Genomic DNA, 19,326 nt, shown 5'->3' with positions numbered 1-19,326 from the left:
TTTTGTTAGTAAAAGAACATGATGATCTCTGGGAGAATAAAAAAAATGTCAAATAGAGCAAATATATTATATGTTAATTATATATTAAATAAAAATATTCTTGATGCATCTATTCATATATTATCAATCAAGATGAAATGGGCAGTTCATTAATCTCCTTGAATTAATTTCCTTATTAATATTTTCATATACTACTGTAACTTATTACTCCAATGACTTAATAATAATAAGAAACTTTCTTTACTTTAAAAAAATAGTTTTTAGACTTTCTGCAAATGCAGGATAGTGTTCCTTTTCACTATAGGCAAAAATATCTTCTTGGCCTTTCAATTCAATCCAAGCACAATAAAACACCATCTGAATAAAATTCAGGACTTTAAAAATGATCCTTGTCATGATGTCCAGGTTCCTTAAATTTTGTTTTTAAAATTAGACTTCTGTACACATTTTAGTCACCATTATGATTTCAAATTACTTAAGAAAAGAAATGATTATGCTTACCATTTAAATCCTTAAAACCCACACTATAGTTAAATTCAGTTCTGGGCGGCTTAGGTTCCGGAGGAGGGAGAGTGTCGACTCCTAAACTCTGTGAAAAGAGATCATCATCCCCCAAAGTTATTCATGATACTAACATTTTTGCAGTGCAATTGAATCAGTAAGTAAAATGACATTTTTTTTGTTTATGTCTTTTTTCTCTACATATGTTCTTAAAAAACTATTCTTACTTGAACATGTTTTAGGTGATTTTTTCCCCCTACAGAAAATTGCAAGTTAAAAATTATGCTAGAAGGTACATCTTGAAACAAAATAGGTCAACTGAGACTGATGAGAATGAGATTGTTCATTTTTATAAAACAGAAAAAATTTCTTGTACTGATGCATTTATGACACACCCACTACACCCAATTCTGTAAGGACTTAAGTTATGACACCAAAGAAAGGAATATTTAATCACTCAAAGATAAAAGCTATTTCAGGAGGCAGTCTGCTATTATAGAGTAAGATTTTAATCCTGTTATTTTTAATAAAACTCTTGTTAAAAAGAAATTAAGTCAGAATAAATTACTATTTTGTAAATAACATTTTTAAATTGAAAAAGTGACTTCTTTGATGATTTAAAGGCTATATTACACATATAATTTAAATTTCTAAAAATACTTTTACATAGTTTGAGAAGTGGTTTCACTGGTTCTTAATACATGAATGTTTTCATGAAAGTGAGTGCTTCCTTTGACATTAATTTGATTTGGTAAAAAATATCCTTGTTCGTGTCTTAAATTTCTGAAGGAAATCAATCATTATATGTTTGTGGGTAATTAATGAGGTATAACCAGTTACAAGTAGGAAAAAAAAAAGACCATTAATCAAAACGTTAAGAAAAAAAAACTGAACCCAAGCAAGTTAGAATCAAGGATAAAATGCAGGGAAAAGTGATTGAAACCCCAGAATTCATTTAAAAAAACAGGATGACCATGCAAAAGTTGCCGAGAAAAGGGAAGACTGATGGAGAAACAATGGGGGTGAATAAGAGGACAAAACATTTAGTGAAAGAAAGTAAAAAAAAAAAAAAATTCATTAACCAGTTGATTTTTAAATGCTATAACTTGAAGCCTGACATCACAATGAGCCAACTCATTGTTTTTTCCCCTCAGGAATATAATTTACTATGCTACCCAAAGAAATGAGAAGTAGTTCTCTAACAAAATACGAATACATGAATGTGTGATATACCAGACTTTGAGTAAAATGCAGAGAGGGAAAGAAGAGAGAGGAAACGGTTTTAGGAGGGAACTCCTTTAATCACAGGAAAGTCACTCAAAGCCCAACAAGAAGGGAACATTTCTCTCTGTATGTCTGGTGTGGCCTCGCAAACGATTTTAGGTCATATACAAAGTCACAAGTCAAATTTTAAATTATTGTGTATCAACTTTGGATGTTTATTAAGAAAAATTAAGTTAGAATATTTAACCTAATTGAGATGCAGTTTAATTTAAAAAATCAATTAAAGACAAATATTAAGAAAATAATAAAGACAGGCAAAAGATCACAAAGATGATATGTGAATGACTGAAGTTTGAGAAGACTGTTCCACAGTAACCTCCTTAAAAGTCACATGCTTGATAAACAACAAGGACCTACTGCATAGCACAGGGAACTATATTTAATGTCTTGTAATAAGCCATAATGGAAAAGAATCTGAAAAGACATATGTATGTATATGTATAACTGAGTTCCCCTGCCATACACTTGAAACTAACACTGTAAATCAACTACACTTCAATACAAAATAAAATTTTAAAAAGCACCCCCCCAAATCATATGCTTGAAAACGTATTTCATTAAAAGCTGCGTGATGGTGATTTTCTAACTCTTCATTCTTTTTCAATGTTTAATTGGAACTCTTCCATAAAGAAGAACTTTCTCTCATCAATTATTTGTTCACTCTGAAATATGGTTTGACTAGGATTATAGAAAGACTGACATAAATGCTTGATTCTTTCCTTTATTTATCAGTTTTCAGAGTAATATGTTAATGTCTGGCAATTTCCAATGGCAACCAATAAAGTAGTGTTGTTTTTGCTTTTTACTAGTATCATTATGAACTCATAGTTTATTTTTTACATGTAGAAATTTAGAAGTTTATGTATTTAAATATTTCATTCTTTTATGGCTTGTAGATATCCATTTCTTGCTTAGGAAAGCTACCCACATCTTCAAAATGCATAAACAGTTCTCTCATGTTATCTTCTCTATGTATCTCATATATTTAGATCTGTGATTCATGGAACTCATCTAGTGTAAAGTCTGAGGGGGAAATTCAGCTTTTGATTTTTTTAGATGTGTTACCTAACACAATTTATTAAATAATTCTTTTTCCTACTTATTTAGAATGCCACTTTGATCAGATTTTAAATTCTTGTTTCTATTTATATCTAATTCTGTTTCATGAATCTGTATTAATGTATCATTACTCCTTTTTCATATTTTTCTGGCAATCTGTGTATTTGAAATTTTTTTGTATATAAATAGTAGAAATGACTTCATCCCCCTTCCCCACAAAATGTCCAGTTAATATATGTACTGGTTTCTAGACTTTATGTGTATAGATATCTATGTAGACACATATATCTCATACACACACACACACACACACACACACACACACTCAAAGACAAAGAGAAAGAAACAGAAACAGACCAGTGGTGGTGATGGCGTAGCATGCTAATTAATGAGAAATCTGGGAGAAAAGTAAATGACAGTTCTTTGTATTTTTCTTCCAGCTTTTCTCTAAGCTTGAAATTATTTCAAGATAAAAAAAGTAATTATCACATTATTATATTTTAGTTCCTTGATTTTTGCTTATTTTGAAAAATTAGGAAGCCTACAGCTAATCCATCCATTTCAACCCCACTCTTGTTTTCAAGAATAGAACAGGCACAGAATTCACAAGTGGGGATCAAAACACAAGCTTTTCAAATGGCTGGGAAGACACTCGATCACCCCAAAGGGCAGCTGAAAACGGCTGAATCAAAGAACAGATTTTAGACCCAGGGACAAAGCGGGGCTTTACTTTACTCCAAAACTTACTTTTACCCTGACCTACCTGTTCGGAGACCAGTTTTAGCCACACCAACCCTGTGACTACATGCACTCGAGCACAATAAAGAAAAGATCAAAACCCAGAAAGGCCTTATGTGAAAGCAAATCCAGGACACCTGTCATTAGTCAGAACCCCTTTTCTCTAAGCCTGTTCTCCCATCTTTTGTCTCTTCTTTCATAGAATTTAAATTTTCTCAAATTTTATACAAGCAGACACCAACTAATATTGATTTATTGTTCCTAAAATAATATTTTAAACAATATAGATTATTCTTCATTTATTTTGTAGAGATCTTTAAGACCCCTGACTTATTTAGGAATACTGGATGATTCTTATTTTAGTGTTTTATGTAGAAGGTGATGAACTCACTAGTTTTTATAGAAAGGTGGCTGCAGGGGAAATTGTTCAGCGGCGGTGGTGGTTGTGGAAAGTTTGCTTGAGGAAAATTCCTCCACTGGCTAAATGTTTGAACATGGTGAGCATGAGAACGTATGTGTGACCCATGTATTCCATTAGCTGAACTCAGCAGGGTATGATCAGAGAAAAAAGCTTTATTTTTCTGCCTACCGCTCGCTGTCACAGTTACACGAGGAACATATAATATTGTCAATTTCCAGTCTTTTCTTTTTTTGAAATAGCTCTCTTGTCATATGAAACTCAAATTCTGTGACTCTGTTTTTTTTCTAATTTGAAAGGTAAGAAGGGGAATTTACCTGGGTCAGAAGATCCATCTCTCCCAGCAAATTGCTGAACATTTGGTCTATATCTTCGTTTGACTCACCCATCTGAAAAAGAAGAAATCCAGATGAAGATGCTCTCTAATAAAAGCCTGATCCTTGGGTAATTGTTCCATCTCTTTCTATTCCCCCAAAGCCCCATCCACGGGCAAGTAAGTCAGGAAGAAAAAGTTATGGAGAGGAAAATTCATTTCAGCCTGAAATTTCATGCCTGACCTCCCTGCAATTTGCTTGGTCCAAGATTGAACCGAACCCTAAGAACTGTCTCAGAGTGACAACTGGACTCTGTTTTTCCAGATGCCCAAGTGCAACAGAGTGAACATCACTCTGGAATTCACATCACCATAGGACACCCTGATTGGGAAAGGAGAAAGCCTCAGGCCACAGGGGATTGCATCAGAGAGATGAAGAACTTCATTTTCACTTAAAAATCTACATAAAAATATGTCAGGAGTGAGTAGGATTATTTACCAAACCATTCCTTGCTTTACAAAGTAATCTCTGAAACAGCAGTGTTCAGCACATTTGTTTGGAAGCATTAGGGTGACAAAACAGAAGTAAAATGGCCACAGCTTCAAGTGACAACAGATGGAAATAAAGCGTATTTTATATTATAACTTTTCTCTGCCTGAACCAGTAGAAAGAATTGTCCAAGAGAGGAAAAGCGTTTCCATACAATGACGTCGGGACGCCTTGGGAGATGTAACTAGTTGCTCTCTTCCTGACGTTTTTGGCACGGCTGAATCGGGGCATTGGGAGAGAGATTACAAGGCCTCCTTCAGCCACTGATTAGTAATGTATTGTAGACGGTCAGCACATCTCATTTAAGCCAAATAATATTTATGTGTGTGTATATGTGTGTTTGTTTCCATCATTTTATATGAAAACATTTAAATATATCAAAGTAGGGAGAATAATATAATGATTTTTGTGTACTCATTGTCCATCTTGAACACTGATCAACTCATGACTGATCTTTTTGATGTAGATAACCCATATGTACCCCTAAAAGACCAAGGCTTTTTCTTCTTTTTACTATAACCATAATACTATTATCTCTGCATACACACTTGTGTGTGTTTGCATTTAAAATAAGTTATTTGAATTGCCAAGATACGGAAGCAACCTAAGTGTCCATCAAAGGACGACTGGATAAAGAAGATGTACACTGGAATATTACTCAGCCATTAAAAAGAATGAAATTTTGCCATCTGCAGCAACATGGATGGACTTGGAGAGCATTATGCTAAGTGAAATAAGTCAGACAGAGAAAGACAAATACTGTATGATATCATTTATATGTAGAATATAAAAAATATAACAGACAAGTGAATAAAACAAAAAAAAAGAAGCAGACTCATAGTGATAGACAACAAACTAATGGTTGCCAGTGGGGAGAGGGAAGGAGGAAGAGGCAATATAGGGGTAAGGGAGTAAGAAGTACAAACTATTAGGTATAAAAGAAGCTACAGGGATATACTGTACAACATGGGGAATACAGCCAATATTTTCTAATAACAATAAATTGAGTATAACTTTTAAAAATTGTGAATCACTGTATTGTATACCTGTCAGTTACATAATATTGTACAGAAACTATACTTCAATTAAAAAAATTATTTGGCTAAAAGAGGCAAAGTCAAGGCAGATCTTTCCTCGAATACATGATCTTGCAGACTTATAGTTCTCCCTTTACCATAACTTCAAACTAATACTTGAGCAATAATACCTTTTCATACTTAATAGCTTCAGCTAATTAGGGTTTCTCTGTCTCTTTATAAGATATGCGTATAAAATGCCTTTGTCGTACTGACTCTGCTTACTTAAAACTGACCTGAATGATTAAAAAAAAAATTCTTCAAAGGACAGAGATGTAATGATGATGAGGAGGAGGATGACATTTATCTAGCACCATGTTCCAAGAACTAATCTAGAAGCCAGGTTGATTGATGGTAACAGTAACCACTCAGAATGGCATCGACACTGAGAAATCAGAAGGAATGCGAGTGTACAGGTCATCTAGAGCGAATCTGTGCATATCCTCCAAATCTCCACCTTACAAAGCTAGTGCCCAATCTTCCCAGATTGTCTTCAACAGTTACCCTGAGTTTACATCACTTAGGATATCTCCGGCTTAATTTTCCCATCATATATTTTCTCCTCCCAATTTTAAGAAGGAAAAATGATTCCCCCTGCTACACAACTTTACCAACCTCACTGAAGATGAGATGAGGATTGAGAGTATTTTTTCAATTGAATTTCCCTTCTCCCCACAATAATTCTTTCTTTGCTCTCCTCAGCTCTCTCTCCAGTGAAACACAAAAGACAATCTGAGCTATAGTTATTGAGTACCTTCAGTAGTCATTTCAAGTTTTAATTTGTGCATGTTTTATATGGGAGGGAGGACAATTTGTATTGCTATGATTGTTAATTTTCCAGAATCCCCCCATCTGGCTTCCAGTGGAGAAGGTATCTTGCAGGAGCATCAGGTATCTATGGGTTGACCAGGAAGGGCCAGGTGGGAGACAGCATTAAAACAAAAGAAGTTTAAGATATGATGCAACAGGCACACTTCTAAGTAGTAGACACACCTGAAAGAATCCGGGGAACATACGCATGGGACAGGGAAGCACGTGTTTGAATCTGATGAAGCCATTCAGCGAATGCACAGGGTCAGACCGGTAGGCAGATGAGCCCTCAGGTACAGAAATGACAGGTGAGGCAGACACTGCAGGTGTGAGTCTATGTGTGCAAGTCTAAGAGATTGGAGGGCCTCAAACAGCATCAGTCATGAAAGATGGATGATGTTCATCCTGTTCATGTGGATTGTTGGGTTTAGCTCATCACAGAGAAGGAAAAAGAGCTGTCGGTGGGTCCTGCTTCTGGTTAGGGAGGGGAGTCAATGTTGGGGTCCACTCACATGTGGTTTTAATCCCCTCAAAGATGCTTATAAAGTACCTGAATCATACCCCCCTTCTTCAAATTAACTACAAAATGGAGGAAGGAAAATATTTAAGTCAACAAAGTACCCATGATTTCAAAAGGTATCCCTTCAAACAATTAACCTGGTGTTCAAAATCTTGTAATGGAGGATTCGTTCATTACTTTAGTAAGAGAATTAGTAGGGAAAAAAAAGCAATAAAATTCCAGAACTGCCCACGTGAATTTATTTTCATCAGAGTATTACGCAGTACAATACTGTGACAAAATAAAGGAATCCTTCAAATGAATTATTACAAACAGGGAAAGTTAAGAGTAAGTACTAGTGTTAACATATTTCAAAATTTTGCATGAGAGAAGAGTAATCCATTCAGAGTGGACAAAACCAGATTTCTTTGCTGACCTCAAAACTGCCAGTCATGGGGGAGGGAAATTGCTCAGTGGTAGAGCTCATGCCCAATATGTACGAGGTCCTGGGTTCAATCCCCAGTACCTCCATTAAAGAAAAAACTAACAAACAAACAAACAAAAACCCCAACAGACTGCCAGTCAGTGTTCCAATAAACCCAAAGGAACCAAAGATGAAGCTGAGAATAGTAGTCTTCTCACTGATGCTTTGTCTTAAACCGTTAAATTTGGAAACGTGATGAAAAGATAAAGAATAAAGTCTTGAAAGGAAACGTGACCTTGATGAGTCAGAAATCTCCACTGAACCCAAAGACCTTACTTGCTCAGCCTGTGCACAGCACCCGTGCAGAATGGGCTGAGGACTTGCCAGAGTGAATCACACACCTAAGATGGAAATAAAACAGCAGCATGTTCCCGTGACCCCTGCTGACTCCCCTAGTGTTCATCTGGTCAAAATCTTTCCCTCTGCCCTTGCAGTCCTTTCCCCCAGAGTCTGTTGGTATTGAATTATTTAAAGGCATCAATATTAAGATTATTCTGTAAATCTTATCGTAAGTAAATACGCTACTGCATGGATCACAGTTTCAAAGAGTTACAAATTAGGAGTTCGGGATTTGCACTACTGTCTATAAAATAAATAAACAAAAAGGTCCTACTATTTAGCACAGGGAACTACATCCAATATCTTGTAATAACCTATAATGAAAAAGTATATATATATATATATATATATATATATATATATATATATATATATATATATAATATATATATTCTGAATCACTATGCTGTACATCAGAAACTAATACAACATTGTAAATCAACTATACTTCAATTGAAAAAAAAGAACTTCATCTCTGGTGAAAATAATGAAAGATCTAAGTTAAGGGCTATTATTAACATCAGTTTGTATCAGTGTGTAAATTCAATCATCTTACATATTTATCCTCCCTGCAGAAAGCCCTGTTTTTGGAATGGAGAAAACCAGAGCCACACAGAGATCCACACTGCACACACATGCGTCCGTGCACGAGAACACAGGGCTGCATCCATTTGTACAGTGTTTCCCAAAGGTCAAAATCAAGATTAAAAAAAGAGAAAGAGAGAAAGAAAACCCCACCCTGACAGCTCAAAGTTAGGTTAACTGCCCAAAAAAGCAGGGGTGGAGCAGCCTTGGTGAAGCAATGGATTGGAAAATGAGCAATGTGCACATCACGATTGGGTGGAATTAACATCTTTTTATGAGTACGTCATTTCTGAACTCCTGTCTTGGGAAGAACAACAAACTGTTGATAAAAAAAATTTGGAATAGTACTTTATCAGAAAGATTTTGCTGTTTTTTATTTTATTTTTTTGAGACTTTGGGGAGTGGCTAGGAGAGGGGAGGGGTGGTTGAGGCTGCACACCCAGACTGAAATACTGCCTTAGATTCCTTGAGTGAGTGGGGCATTTTCCCTAATGCTCAGTAGTTCCCAAAGGGTCAAACTTCTAAGGCTCAGTGTTTTGAAGGCTTCAAATAGTTTTTCTTCCCCACATACATGAATTTCATATATAAACTTTAAATACAGATATTTTTAAAAATATAAGAAAAAATTGTGACTGTGAGCTGATGGATATGTTAAATTACACTTATCATGGTGATCGTTTCACAATACGTACATATATCACATCATCATGCTGCAAGTCTTAAACTTACACAGTGTTATATGTCAGTTATATCCCCATAAACCTAAAAAAACCAGTCTATCCTAAGCACGCTGATAAATATGTGCTTAATAGGACATCTGTTTATGGCAATGGCAACGTTAACCTCATGTATTTAACTCATTTGGGATGCAGATTTTGTTGCCACTTGGTTGAGCAATTCCAGCCATGGTTTTGGACCTAGATCAGGGCAGACCTCATTTTATCTCAGTGGTTCACTTAAAACAACCTGTTCAATATGCACAGGCTTTTCCACCACTATTTCCCCCTCTGGTGCCTTCTCCTCCTACACGCCCTAACTTGGCTCTTGGTCAGTATTCCCTTATTAGTCTAATTTAGAAACCTTGGCATAGTCCCTGACTCCTCCCATTTTTCCATCCAATCAGTCAAAAAATCCTGTTGGTTTTTCCTGCAGAGAGCTTTCCTTTCCTTCATCCTCACTGTTGAGACCCTTGGCAGCTCATATGAATTTGGTCTCTTGTTTAAAAAACTTCTGTGGCTGAAGATGAAGCGGGCAGAGTTCAAATCTCAGCACGTCTCTCAAAGTTCTTCATAGTTTGCCCCAACCTACTTTTCATGGTTCAACTCTTACATTCAGGGTCCTTGACATTGTCTAAATAGACTTTTAAACGTTGTCTTAGTATATGCTGTTCCCTTTAAATAACATCTTTCTCTGTCCATTTATTTTTAATAAAGTCCCGTTTATCATTTGGAATCCAGCTTTCATGTCAACACTTCAATGATGTCTTTTATTTTTTCTTGTTTCTTAAAAAAAATTTTTTTTTTGTTTTTGTTTTTTTGAGGGGAGGTAATTAGGTTTCTTATTTTTAAACTAATTTTTTATTTTATTTTATGTTTTAGTGGAGAGACTGGGGATTGAACCCAGGACCTTGCCCATGCTAAGCATGAGATCTAACACTGAGCTCTACTCACGCACCTCCCCCGTTGTGACATTTAAACAAAACAGCACACAGCACTCAGTAATAGCATTTCCCATATTGAGTCACACTCTGTTCATATTAGAACTTCCTTCTAGACTGGGAGCTGCTATTAAGTAAGGATTAGTAAATCTTGTTCATCCTTAGGTTTAAAAGTGCTCTGTTGCAAACACTGAGCATTTAGGGAACACCCCAGACCAAAGGGAAGAAGTCATCAGTCCCTGTCATTCCACCTCCTGTGCCCTGGGTGTGGATCCTGTCACACTGCAGACAGAAACGTGACCTTCCTGGGTTGGATGGTCCTTGGAGGTCACTGAATCCCACATTTCCTTTAACTACCAGGGCAAATAAACAGAATGTCTGTTTCTAAGATATTGTCGCAGTTGTGGGTTTAAGGAACCTCATCCACTATAGCAATAGTTCCCCCCTCCCTTTTTTTTTTGGTGCTTTCCAAGTGAGTAAAAACCAATATTTATATAGATAAATTTTGTTGGTAAATACAGAGGTTTCATTGGGGCTCACATCTCTTTAGGCCTAAATTTGATTTCAACCGGCCAATTTCTGACACTTTGAGAAAAATCTAATCACAACCATGCAGTTCGAGTGACGTTTTCTATGGTTTTCCTATCTAGTTCACCCTAAAGTCAGTTAACATTTCAAGGAGTAGATTAATTCACCATTATTTACTAATTAAAAACAAGTTATATCTTCTATCTTAATTATTCCTTTATTCACATGATATATCTAATTAATTTTAACCCCATCAATATAGACTTCTATCTCACTTTAGCACAAAAATGTAACAGCTTAATTATACAGTAATATATCAGGTTATCTGCATCACTTTAAGATAATAATTTATAATATATTATATGTGGTTTACTGTTTACATAGAAGTAGCTGTATGCCTATGGCTTGCACTGGGCTTCAAAACTGAGAATAAATTATATGTGCCTATTTGTATTTGCCAGTGTTATATTTTGTTCCTTTATGTGTTTATAAGGTACATTTGCTAATCTGTGAGAACAAAATTAATATGTTCAAATACTCCTCTCATAACATATGTTATAATTTCTTGTTAGGAACTGAATTTTGAGCATAATAGTATTAGATTGTGGGGTTATTTTACTCATTTAAAGAGAAAAGTTCTATTCATAAAAACATACAATTTTGTATACTAAATAAAAGAGGAAATAATAAACTTGTAAGAATCTTTATAAAACAGAAAACAAAAAGACAGGTTTTTAAAAAGTGATCCTAATAACTTCTGTATAAAATCAAAGGTTAAGATTTTTCCCTTTTGATTATTAATTCTTGACTCTACCGTAAGATGGATTCAGTGGCAGCCGGCATCAATATAATGGAGAACCCTATGTTATTTAGATTTTTATTAGAAGCTTATTTGTCAAAAGCCTGCTTTCCCATAGAGCCAGATTAAGATACTATGAATTTGTGGATGATCTAATTTGAGGTTGCAAAGATCATCTTTTCAGCTGTGCTCTCCCTCATGCATAAACTTTACTTGCATTGAGGTATTGGTACCAATGAAAATTTTAAAGCAACAAGAATTAGAAGAGAAGACAGAATATGTTGTGAAAAACTTTTAACCAAACAACAAAGGATATGTAAAATTAACTTTCTGATCAGTAAAATGAGTCAGTCAATTAAGGGCAGACAGGTCAGAACTGGTCTTCAAAATTCCACCAGAACAGCCACTACGCACCTACCTGGTACAAAGTCCCCCTCTCTGTTGCTCCTGTGCGTGGCTGCAGGTTGAGAGAGAGAATCTCATCTCTCTGCCTGCCTGATAATAATAAAAACAATACCTAATAACTATTAGCTGCTCTCACTCTGTGCCAGGCACTGTTCCTGTGCTTCCTGTGTACTGACTGATTAAATCTATCCTCACAACCAACCTGGACAGGACACGTATTTTCCCCATTTTACAGATGAGGAAACTAAGGTACCCAGAGACTAAGTAACTTGCCTAAGATTACACAATTTAAGTCAGTCAATAGAGACTTACTGATCCCAAAACTGTTCTAGGCTCAAATGAATCTCTGGAAGACTTTTCCCTCACTGAGTGTCTCTTCACCAGTGTGTCAAGGATTAAATATCTGAGTTCATCTACCTACTATACATCTTTCCATTCTGAAGACAAAAATGTTTGCATCCTTGCATTAAGACTATTATTTGTTTACTCTATATCCCATTTTTTTTGATAAATTTTTTAAAAATGGAAGTAAAATATATATACATGTATCACAAAATTTACCATTTTAATCATTTTCAAGTGTACAGTTCAGTCGCAGTAAGTAATTCATATTGTTGTGCAACCATGACCAGCATTCACTTTCAGAACATTTTCATCTTCCCCAACTGAAACTTCATACCCATTAAATAATAATTCCCCATTCCCCTCAAGTCCCAGATCCTGGGATCCATCATCTTCCTCCCCGTCTTTATGAATCTGGCTACTCTAGGCATCTCATGTAAGTAGAATGAAATAATTATCCTCAAGATTCATCCATGTTGTCGCACGATCATGTATGAGCGCAAGTGAGTGGTGCTTTGAGTCTACAGCTAGATGGCCAGAGTTAACATACAACTGGAATTCATGAGAAAGAAGGTTGAAAACTCTGAGGCATTCTCAGTATCAATTTGCTTTGGTATTTTTTATTGCTTTTAAATTTAAAGAAATAGCTGGCTATGTTTATTTTTTCAAGGAAAAAATTAGCCCACACGTTACAGCTATAGATACAAAACAGAAGGTTGATACAAAAAGAGATCTGTTGATGATGAGGGTCACCCTTCATATGGAATCTGTACTGCGGATTCCAGATGATCACAAATGCTGGTGGGAACTATGAAGGAGCTACTACTGTACAGCAGGATGGGAAAATAACTAACAATACTGAATTTTGCCTGATTCCTTCAATACAGCATTGTTGTTTTTTTTTTCTTCAAAATGCAATGAAAGCACTCCTCAAGAGGAAGTGGTTCACGGAACAACACAGCACATGGTTAAGGGTTCTTGCAGTGTTTGGGGGAGGTGGGGAGCTAAAACTTCTGCGTAACATAAAACAGGAAACAGAAGGATCTCTAAAACTACACACAGTATCAAAGAGTCCTTAACAAACAACTAGAAGCAATCTCTTGGGCCAATTTAACTGGCTTTCTAACAGTGTACTCCAGGTCAGTGAAAACTTTAAGAACTAGGCTGACAAATAGTTACTAAGTTAATAGGATAATCACTATACAGACCAACACAAAGATTGATCACAAAGGAAATTCATGTGGACATTGCAGATGTGCATCAGTATGGTCATGCGAAAGGAACAGCCCAGACGATAGGATTCTTTGGTAAGCAATACCGAGATGGCAAAAGTTTGATGGAAAAAAAATTTTCAAATGAAAGAGTAATCACGAAATGACATTTTATTTCAATAATTTAAAAAATGCCAAGGGGGTAGTTTGAAAGGCCTGAGAATTTGTCACAGTGTAGACACACGCACACACACACACACATTGCATGAGATGGGCTACCATATTTTTCAAAAGTAGATTTTTAAATGTACTTATTTCCAAATTGCTTTGCTTTTGAGTGAATGCAAGGTGGAGTGGGGGCTGAGTACTAATGCATTCTGCTAAGTCAAGCTCAAGGGTAAGTCAAAAGTGAAGATGGTGGAAAAAGACCCAAAAATATGCAACAGGATTCAAAAGTAAACTACATGTGACACAGGGGAGGTCAGCTCATATGAACACAAATTCTTGCTTGCACCTGTCAAGATGGTTTTTCTGCATCTCTAGGAGACAAGATGTAGACTAGTTTCACTTGGATATCCATGGGATGAAAACAGAATTTTAAACTCTTGAGATTTTCTTAAGTTCCCTTTTTATTCTATTTTGAGCATCTACAGAAAGCATGGGCACCTGCTTTCGTGTTTAGGATCTACTGTGACATCAAACAGAAGTGACAACATAATTAGGGTTTTCTGAAGGGACAAAAATAGAAAATGTATTATTCACTCACTTGTAAGTAAGAACAATGGACATTAATTTTCATACACAAAACTCCTATGAATAGTTATCTGTATTCACTGTTTTCATACTTGTCTCTTTTCTCTTGAATTTACCCGGTTGTGGCTGAATGTTTGTGTCTTCCCTAAAATTGAGACCCTAATCTCCAATGTGATGGTATTTGTAGATGGAGATTTTAGGAGGTAATCAGATCATGAGGCTGGAGCCTTCATGTGGGGATTAGTGCCCTTATGTGAAGAGAAACCAGAGAGCTTGCTTCCTCTCTCTCTCTCTTTGCCACGTGAGGACACAGCAAGGGGATGGCAAACCAGGAAGAGGGCCCTCACCAGACGCCAGATCTGCTGGTGCCTTGGTCTTGGACTTCCCAGTTTCCAGAACTATGAGAAATAAATGTTTGTTGTTTAAGCTGCTCAGTCTATGGATGGTGTTTTTGTTATAGCAGCTCAAACTGACTGAGACATACCCCAACTGGACTTTTGTTCCCATGTCACCAAACTGTGTCAAGATTACCAATGACCTTCATGTTGCTGAAGCCAGTGGTTAATTCTTAGCATCTTAAACAGCATTCAACACATTCATTGATCACCCTCTCTTGGAAACACTTTCTTCACTGGGCTTCCACAAAAGCTATCTTTCTGGCTTTTCTTCCTAACAGAGGCCAATTGACCTTGATGCTAATTAAGTTTAAGTTTCAGGGATTCTAACTTGCAAGTTCCTTCTCAGACAGCAGTTCTCTACCAGTAACCCAGCCACAGCACGGAACACTGTTTTCTTGCTGGGAGATCACCCTGGTAGTGACCCCGGGGCTTGGGGTGGGGCTAGTGGGCTGCCAACACTACCTCAGCTTCACCTGGACTCCAGCAACAGCTGGATCGAAGGTCAATCTCATGAACAGTGGACTCCATCTTCTCTTCAAAGGAGATGCTGTTCTGCTCATGGGGTCACCCTGACCCAGGTTCCATGGCCACCTTACAACACCCCCAGGGCCAGCCTAGCAGTTGGGAGGGAGGGAGTAGAACTGATGGCTGTGTGGTCCTAACTGGGCTGGACCAGCTGCTTCTTCAGCCTTTGGGAGCCATGGGAGCCAAACCATGTCAAATGAGGGCAAATGACTCAGTTCTCCGAGGTCCTGCTCCGGGCAAGAAGCACCCCCAGGGGTAAGAAACCACAAAGGAAGTTACTGATTAGGACTTACCACAGAGAGATGTGAGACTGAAGTAAAATTTTTTCTAAACTATCAATAATGAGCAACCATGCTGGAGGCCAAACTAAATTGACTCTCTATTTCCTCTCCAGAAAATTGTATTTCAACTTCATCCATTCATGCATTTGCACATGCTTTTCCCTCTGGCTGGAACGCCTGTTCCCCACTGAACGAAATAGCTTGCTTCCCATTGCCTTTAGGTCTCTGCTTAATTGTACCCTCACTATGGAGCTGTTCCCTGACCTATTTCAAAATCAGCTCTTTCCCACGAGTCCACTTCCCCTGTTCATATTCTCTCTCCATTTGCCAACTAGAATGAAAACCCTAAGAGAGCAGGGATTTGACTGTTTCTGTTTCCTGCTGGGTTCCCAGGAAGCAAAGTAATGTAGGTACATGACAAGACACGGAGTGAATAGCTGTTAAGTGAATGTATCAATAAAAAAAGCAACATATTTATTTAAGTTTCATGAGGGCAGGGGTTACTTCTGCGTTCTGAGTGCCAAGTCTCATGCCTGTGTTGGTCATGAAAGACCTTCAAAGGTATTTGCTGAATGAATGAATGGATGACTTTTGGAAGAGCAGTGGAGGAGCAATAGAGAGAGTGGAAGATCAATTTAAAAAGGGAAATGATTCTACAATCACCATAATGGGCGGCAAGAATGGACAGTGGATGTGGACACCAGTGGGTGGAAGATGGTTGCGGATGATACTCTGCTAAGTCAACCTCCAGGGTAGGTGAGAGGTGAGATAGTTAAGACCCCAAAATGCTCAACAGAACTCAGAAGAAAAACTATAAGTGATACAGAGGATTATTTAACACTTTCAAAAATGGGAAAATCTGGTGGGCACATCTTTAATCAAATGGTCAAACTTAGCCTCATCATTGATGAGACACTCTGTCATCATTGCCCCTGATGTGATGCACTGAGAACATGGCATCATCTCTATTAATACTGCTGCCAAAGTGTTCAGCCTGGGTCCAGTCAGGAGGAGTCAATCAGACAAATGTAAATTGAGAGACATGCCACAAAAACAAACAAAATGACCAGCCAGGATTCTTCAAATAATAAATGACATTATCGGTATAATTTGAAAAATTTGAGTATGAACTAAGTATCAGAAAATATATTCAATCAATTAAATTTCCTGAGTGTGATTATTGTATTGTGGTTGGGTAAGAGAATGTCTTTGTTTTTAAGGGATAAATGGTGGAAAAAATAGAGCACATGCAGTAAAATGTAAACAACTAGTTAGTGAATGTGGGTGAAGGGACGATGGGTGTCCATTGCACCAGTCTTACTTTTTTTGTTGTTGCTCAAGTTTTGAAACTTTTCAAAAGAAAAAGTTAGAGGAAAAAGAACCAATATTTTAAGTCAGAGAGACCTGAGTTTCAAAAAGCAAAGCAAAGCAAATCAAAACAAAAACAGACAGACAGACAGACAGACAGAAAGAAAGGAAGAAAGAAAGAAAGAAAGAAAGAAAGAAAGAAAGAAAGAAAGAAAGAAAGAAAAAGAAAGAGAAAGAAAGAAAGAAAAAGAAAAGGAAAGGAAAAGGAGGAACGGGGAGAATGAAAAGTTAGATGACAATGTAAAAGAAAAAAAAAACTACCCTGTGCACTGCTGATACGTGATCTCATCTAATTCTCATAAAAACTATGTGGACGTAGAAAATATCACTCCCATTTTCACAGACGAGCTGGTGGTCAGGAGTCTGAGTGGTGGGCCCAAGGTCATACAGGACAGGACTCAGACTGAAGTTCAGTCTCTTTCATTGCACTGCTTGCTCTTGTCTTACCCAGAAAATAAGCCATGCAGACGAAGAGTCACAGCAGGAGATGTGTGTGAAAGGAAAACGTATGTAGAAAATACACTTAGACACTCAGCACATCTCCAGAAGAGACCACACACATTCAAACACGCAAAAAAAAAAAAAAAAAACCCCACAAAAAAAAAACAAGAGAGAAAAGGCACAGATGAGCACAGAAAGTCAGAGAAACGGACCTTCCTGCAGTTACGTCCCATGTCAAAGTGAGGCTCCTCCACATCACCCCCTCTCAAGACTTCAGAAAAGGGTTGTGTCTCCACAGACGTGACCATGGATGCTATGTCATAGTCATTCCCACTCTAGAACAGCCAGCACTAAGCTAGGGTCCATACCTGGCCATGACCTTGGGATCTGCCCCTAGGCTGCGTGGGACAGGAGAGACAAGTACATGCCAGGGTCCAAGTGTCTTGCTTAACAAACAGCTCAAAGCAGCAATGATCTGATAATCACAAGATGCTGACTGATGATTTTTAAAAACTTCATTTTCTCTTTTCTTCCAACTCCCCATTGAAAGTGGAAAAGGATAAATGGGAAGAGGTCAAAATACTTTTTGGTTTCGATTTTTCATTTTGCTTTGGCAGCAAAGACCAATGTTTTCTAGGACAAGGAAGACTTCCCTGAGCGATTGCTAAAATTCTTAAATATCCAAGCACGAGAATATTAGTATCAGATGGCTTTTGAACTTCCAGGAGTGCAGAGGGAATATTTGCTAAAGATTCCTAAGAGTTCATTTTCACGGTCTTGGCCATCGCTGGAGTAATGAGAACATGTCTGCTGAGGTCTGGGGAACAGCACGAGGCAGATCACATACTTCAGGCTTTGCTTAGAAAGCGGGGGCTATAGCGACCCCCGAGCTGAATCTACCATGATATACAGCCATGAGGGACTGAACCTACCACAACACGACTCTAGGACTGAGGGCCAGTTTTGTAAGTTGTTTCCTATTGCAAAATAAATCCATAGGTTGCCTCAGAACATCAAAAAACAAAACCAAAATCAAACAGAAACAAAAAACAAAACCTACTGAAACCAAAAGGAAAAATAAAGGCAACATATTTCCTCAATTCAAAAACATATTTTTACATTCTAAACTTCTGAAGTCATGTTTCACGTGGTCAATTATGAAATGTGGCCACCACCAACAGGAATCGGCTATGATGTAGTATTCCTTAATTGTCTATGTGTGAACTGAGTGAAACAAAAAAGGTGTCCTTTTATCTAATTGTCATTTCAGTCGAGTTATCTGCACGGGGAGTAAGACACACAGTTCAACTGTTAAATCTGGATCCCAAATCTGTTTAAAAGCTTTCAAAAGACTCACGATGATGCAGCCCTGAAAGGCAAAGTTAACGTCCGGGGAAGGCTGACATTCATAGACAAGGACATGAAATTCATGGCAGCAGAAATTGCCAGAGTGCTCAGATTGTAATTTCCAAACTCAAAAGAGATTGATGTGGCAGATTTCATCATGAAGGATTATCGTTTAGGTACCACAGGCCTACCTATCAAATGCTTCTAATTGGAATTCAAAGGGAGTTGTTGAACTTCCAATAATATGTTAAGACAACAAAGAAAAATAAATCGTTGTATTTAACCCAACAAAGTATTTTAAAATTCATAGCTTTCTGTGATAAACCTAAACATTATATTGTGAACTCTAAAGGTGGAAAGGAACAGGATTATCTGCAGGACTGGGTTATGAACAGCACACTTGGCTAAGAGTCCTGGCATACTCTGCATGTCTTAGAATCTTTAGATGCTCAGTGTAAAGAAGTGAAGACCCACATTTCGTCTGTAATACTAAGAAGAAATGATGCATAACCCTATGAACAATGGGATGCTGTTATGTCCTAAAACGTTCCTGAACATTCAGTGCAGCATCTCCCACCTCCAAATAGAAAATGTTCATGAGTTGATCAATGAAAT

The 19,326-nt window shown here is 37.2% G+C and overlaps 1 protein-coding gene across 1 annotated transcript in view; it reads right to left on the bottom strand.

Annotated features, from left to right (window-relative positions):
• Window positions 1-19,326, bottom strand: part of APBB1IP (amyloid beta precursor protein binding family B member 1 interacting protein) — a 94,240-nt gene that overhangs the window by 52,173 nt on the left and 22,741 nt on the right. Inside the window, exons 3-4 of the mRNA XM_074358036.1 lie at window positions 4,318-4,389; window positions 502-589 (exon numbers count right to left, since the gene is read on the bottom strand). Coding sequence (XP_074214137.1) covers window positions 502-589; window positions 4,318-4,389 — 160 coding nt within the window. The remainder of the gene's footprint in view (window positions 1-501; window positions 590-4,317; window positions 4,390-19,326) is intronic.

This window comes from Camelus bactrianus, chromosome 35 (assembly GCF_048773025.1).
Source record: "Camelus bactrianus isolate YW-2024 breed Bactrian camel chromosome 35, ASM4877302v1, whole genome shotgun sequence".
NCBI lineage: Eukaryota > Metazoa > Chordata > Mammalia > Artiodactyla > Camelidae > Camelus > Camelus bactrianus.
Note: the sequence above shows the minus strand (reverse complement) of the source record. Positions and strands in the feature narration are given on the sequence as shown.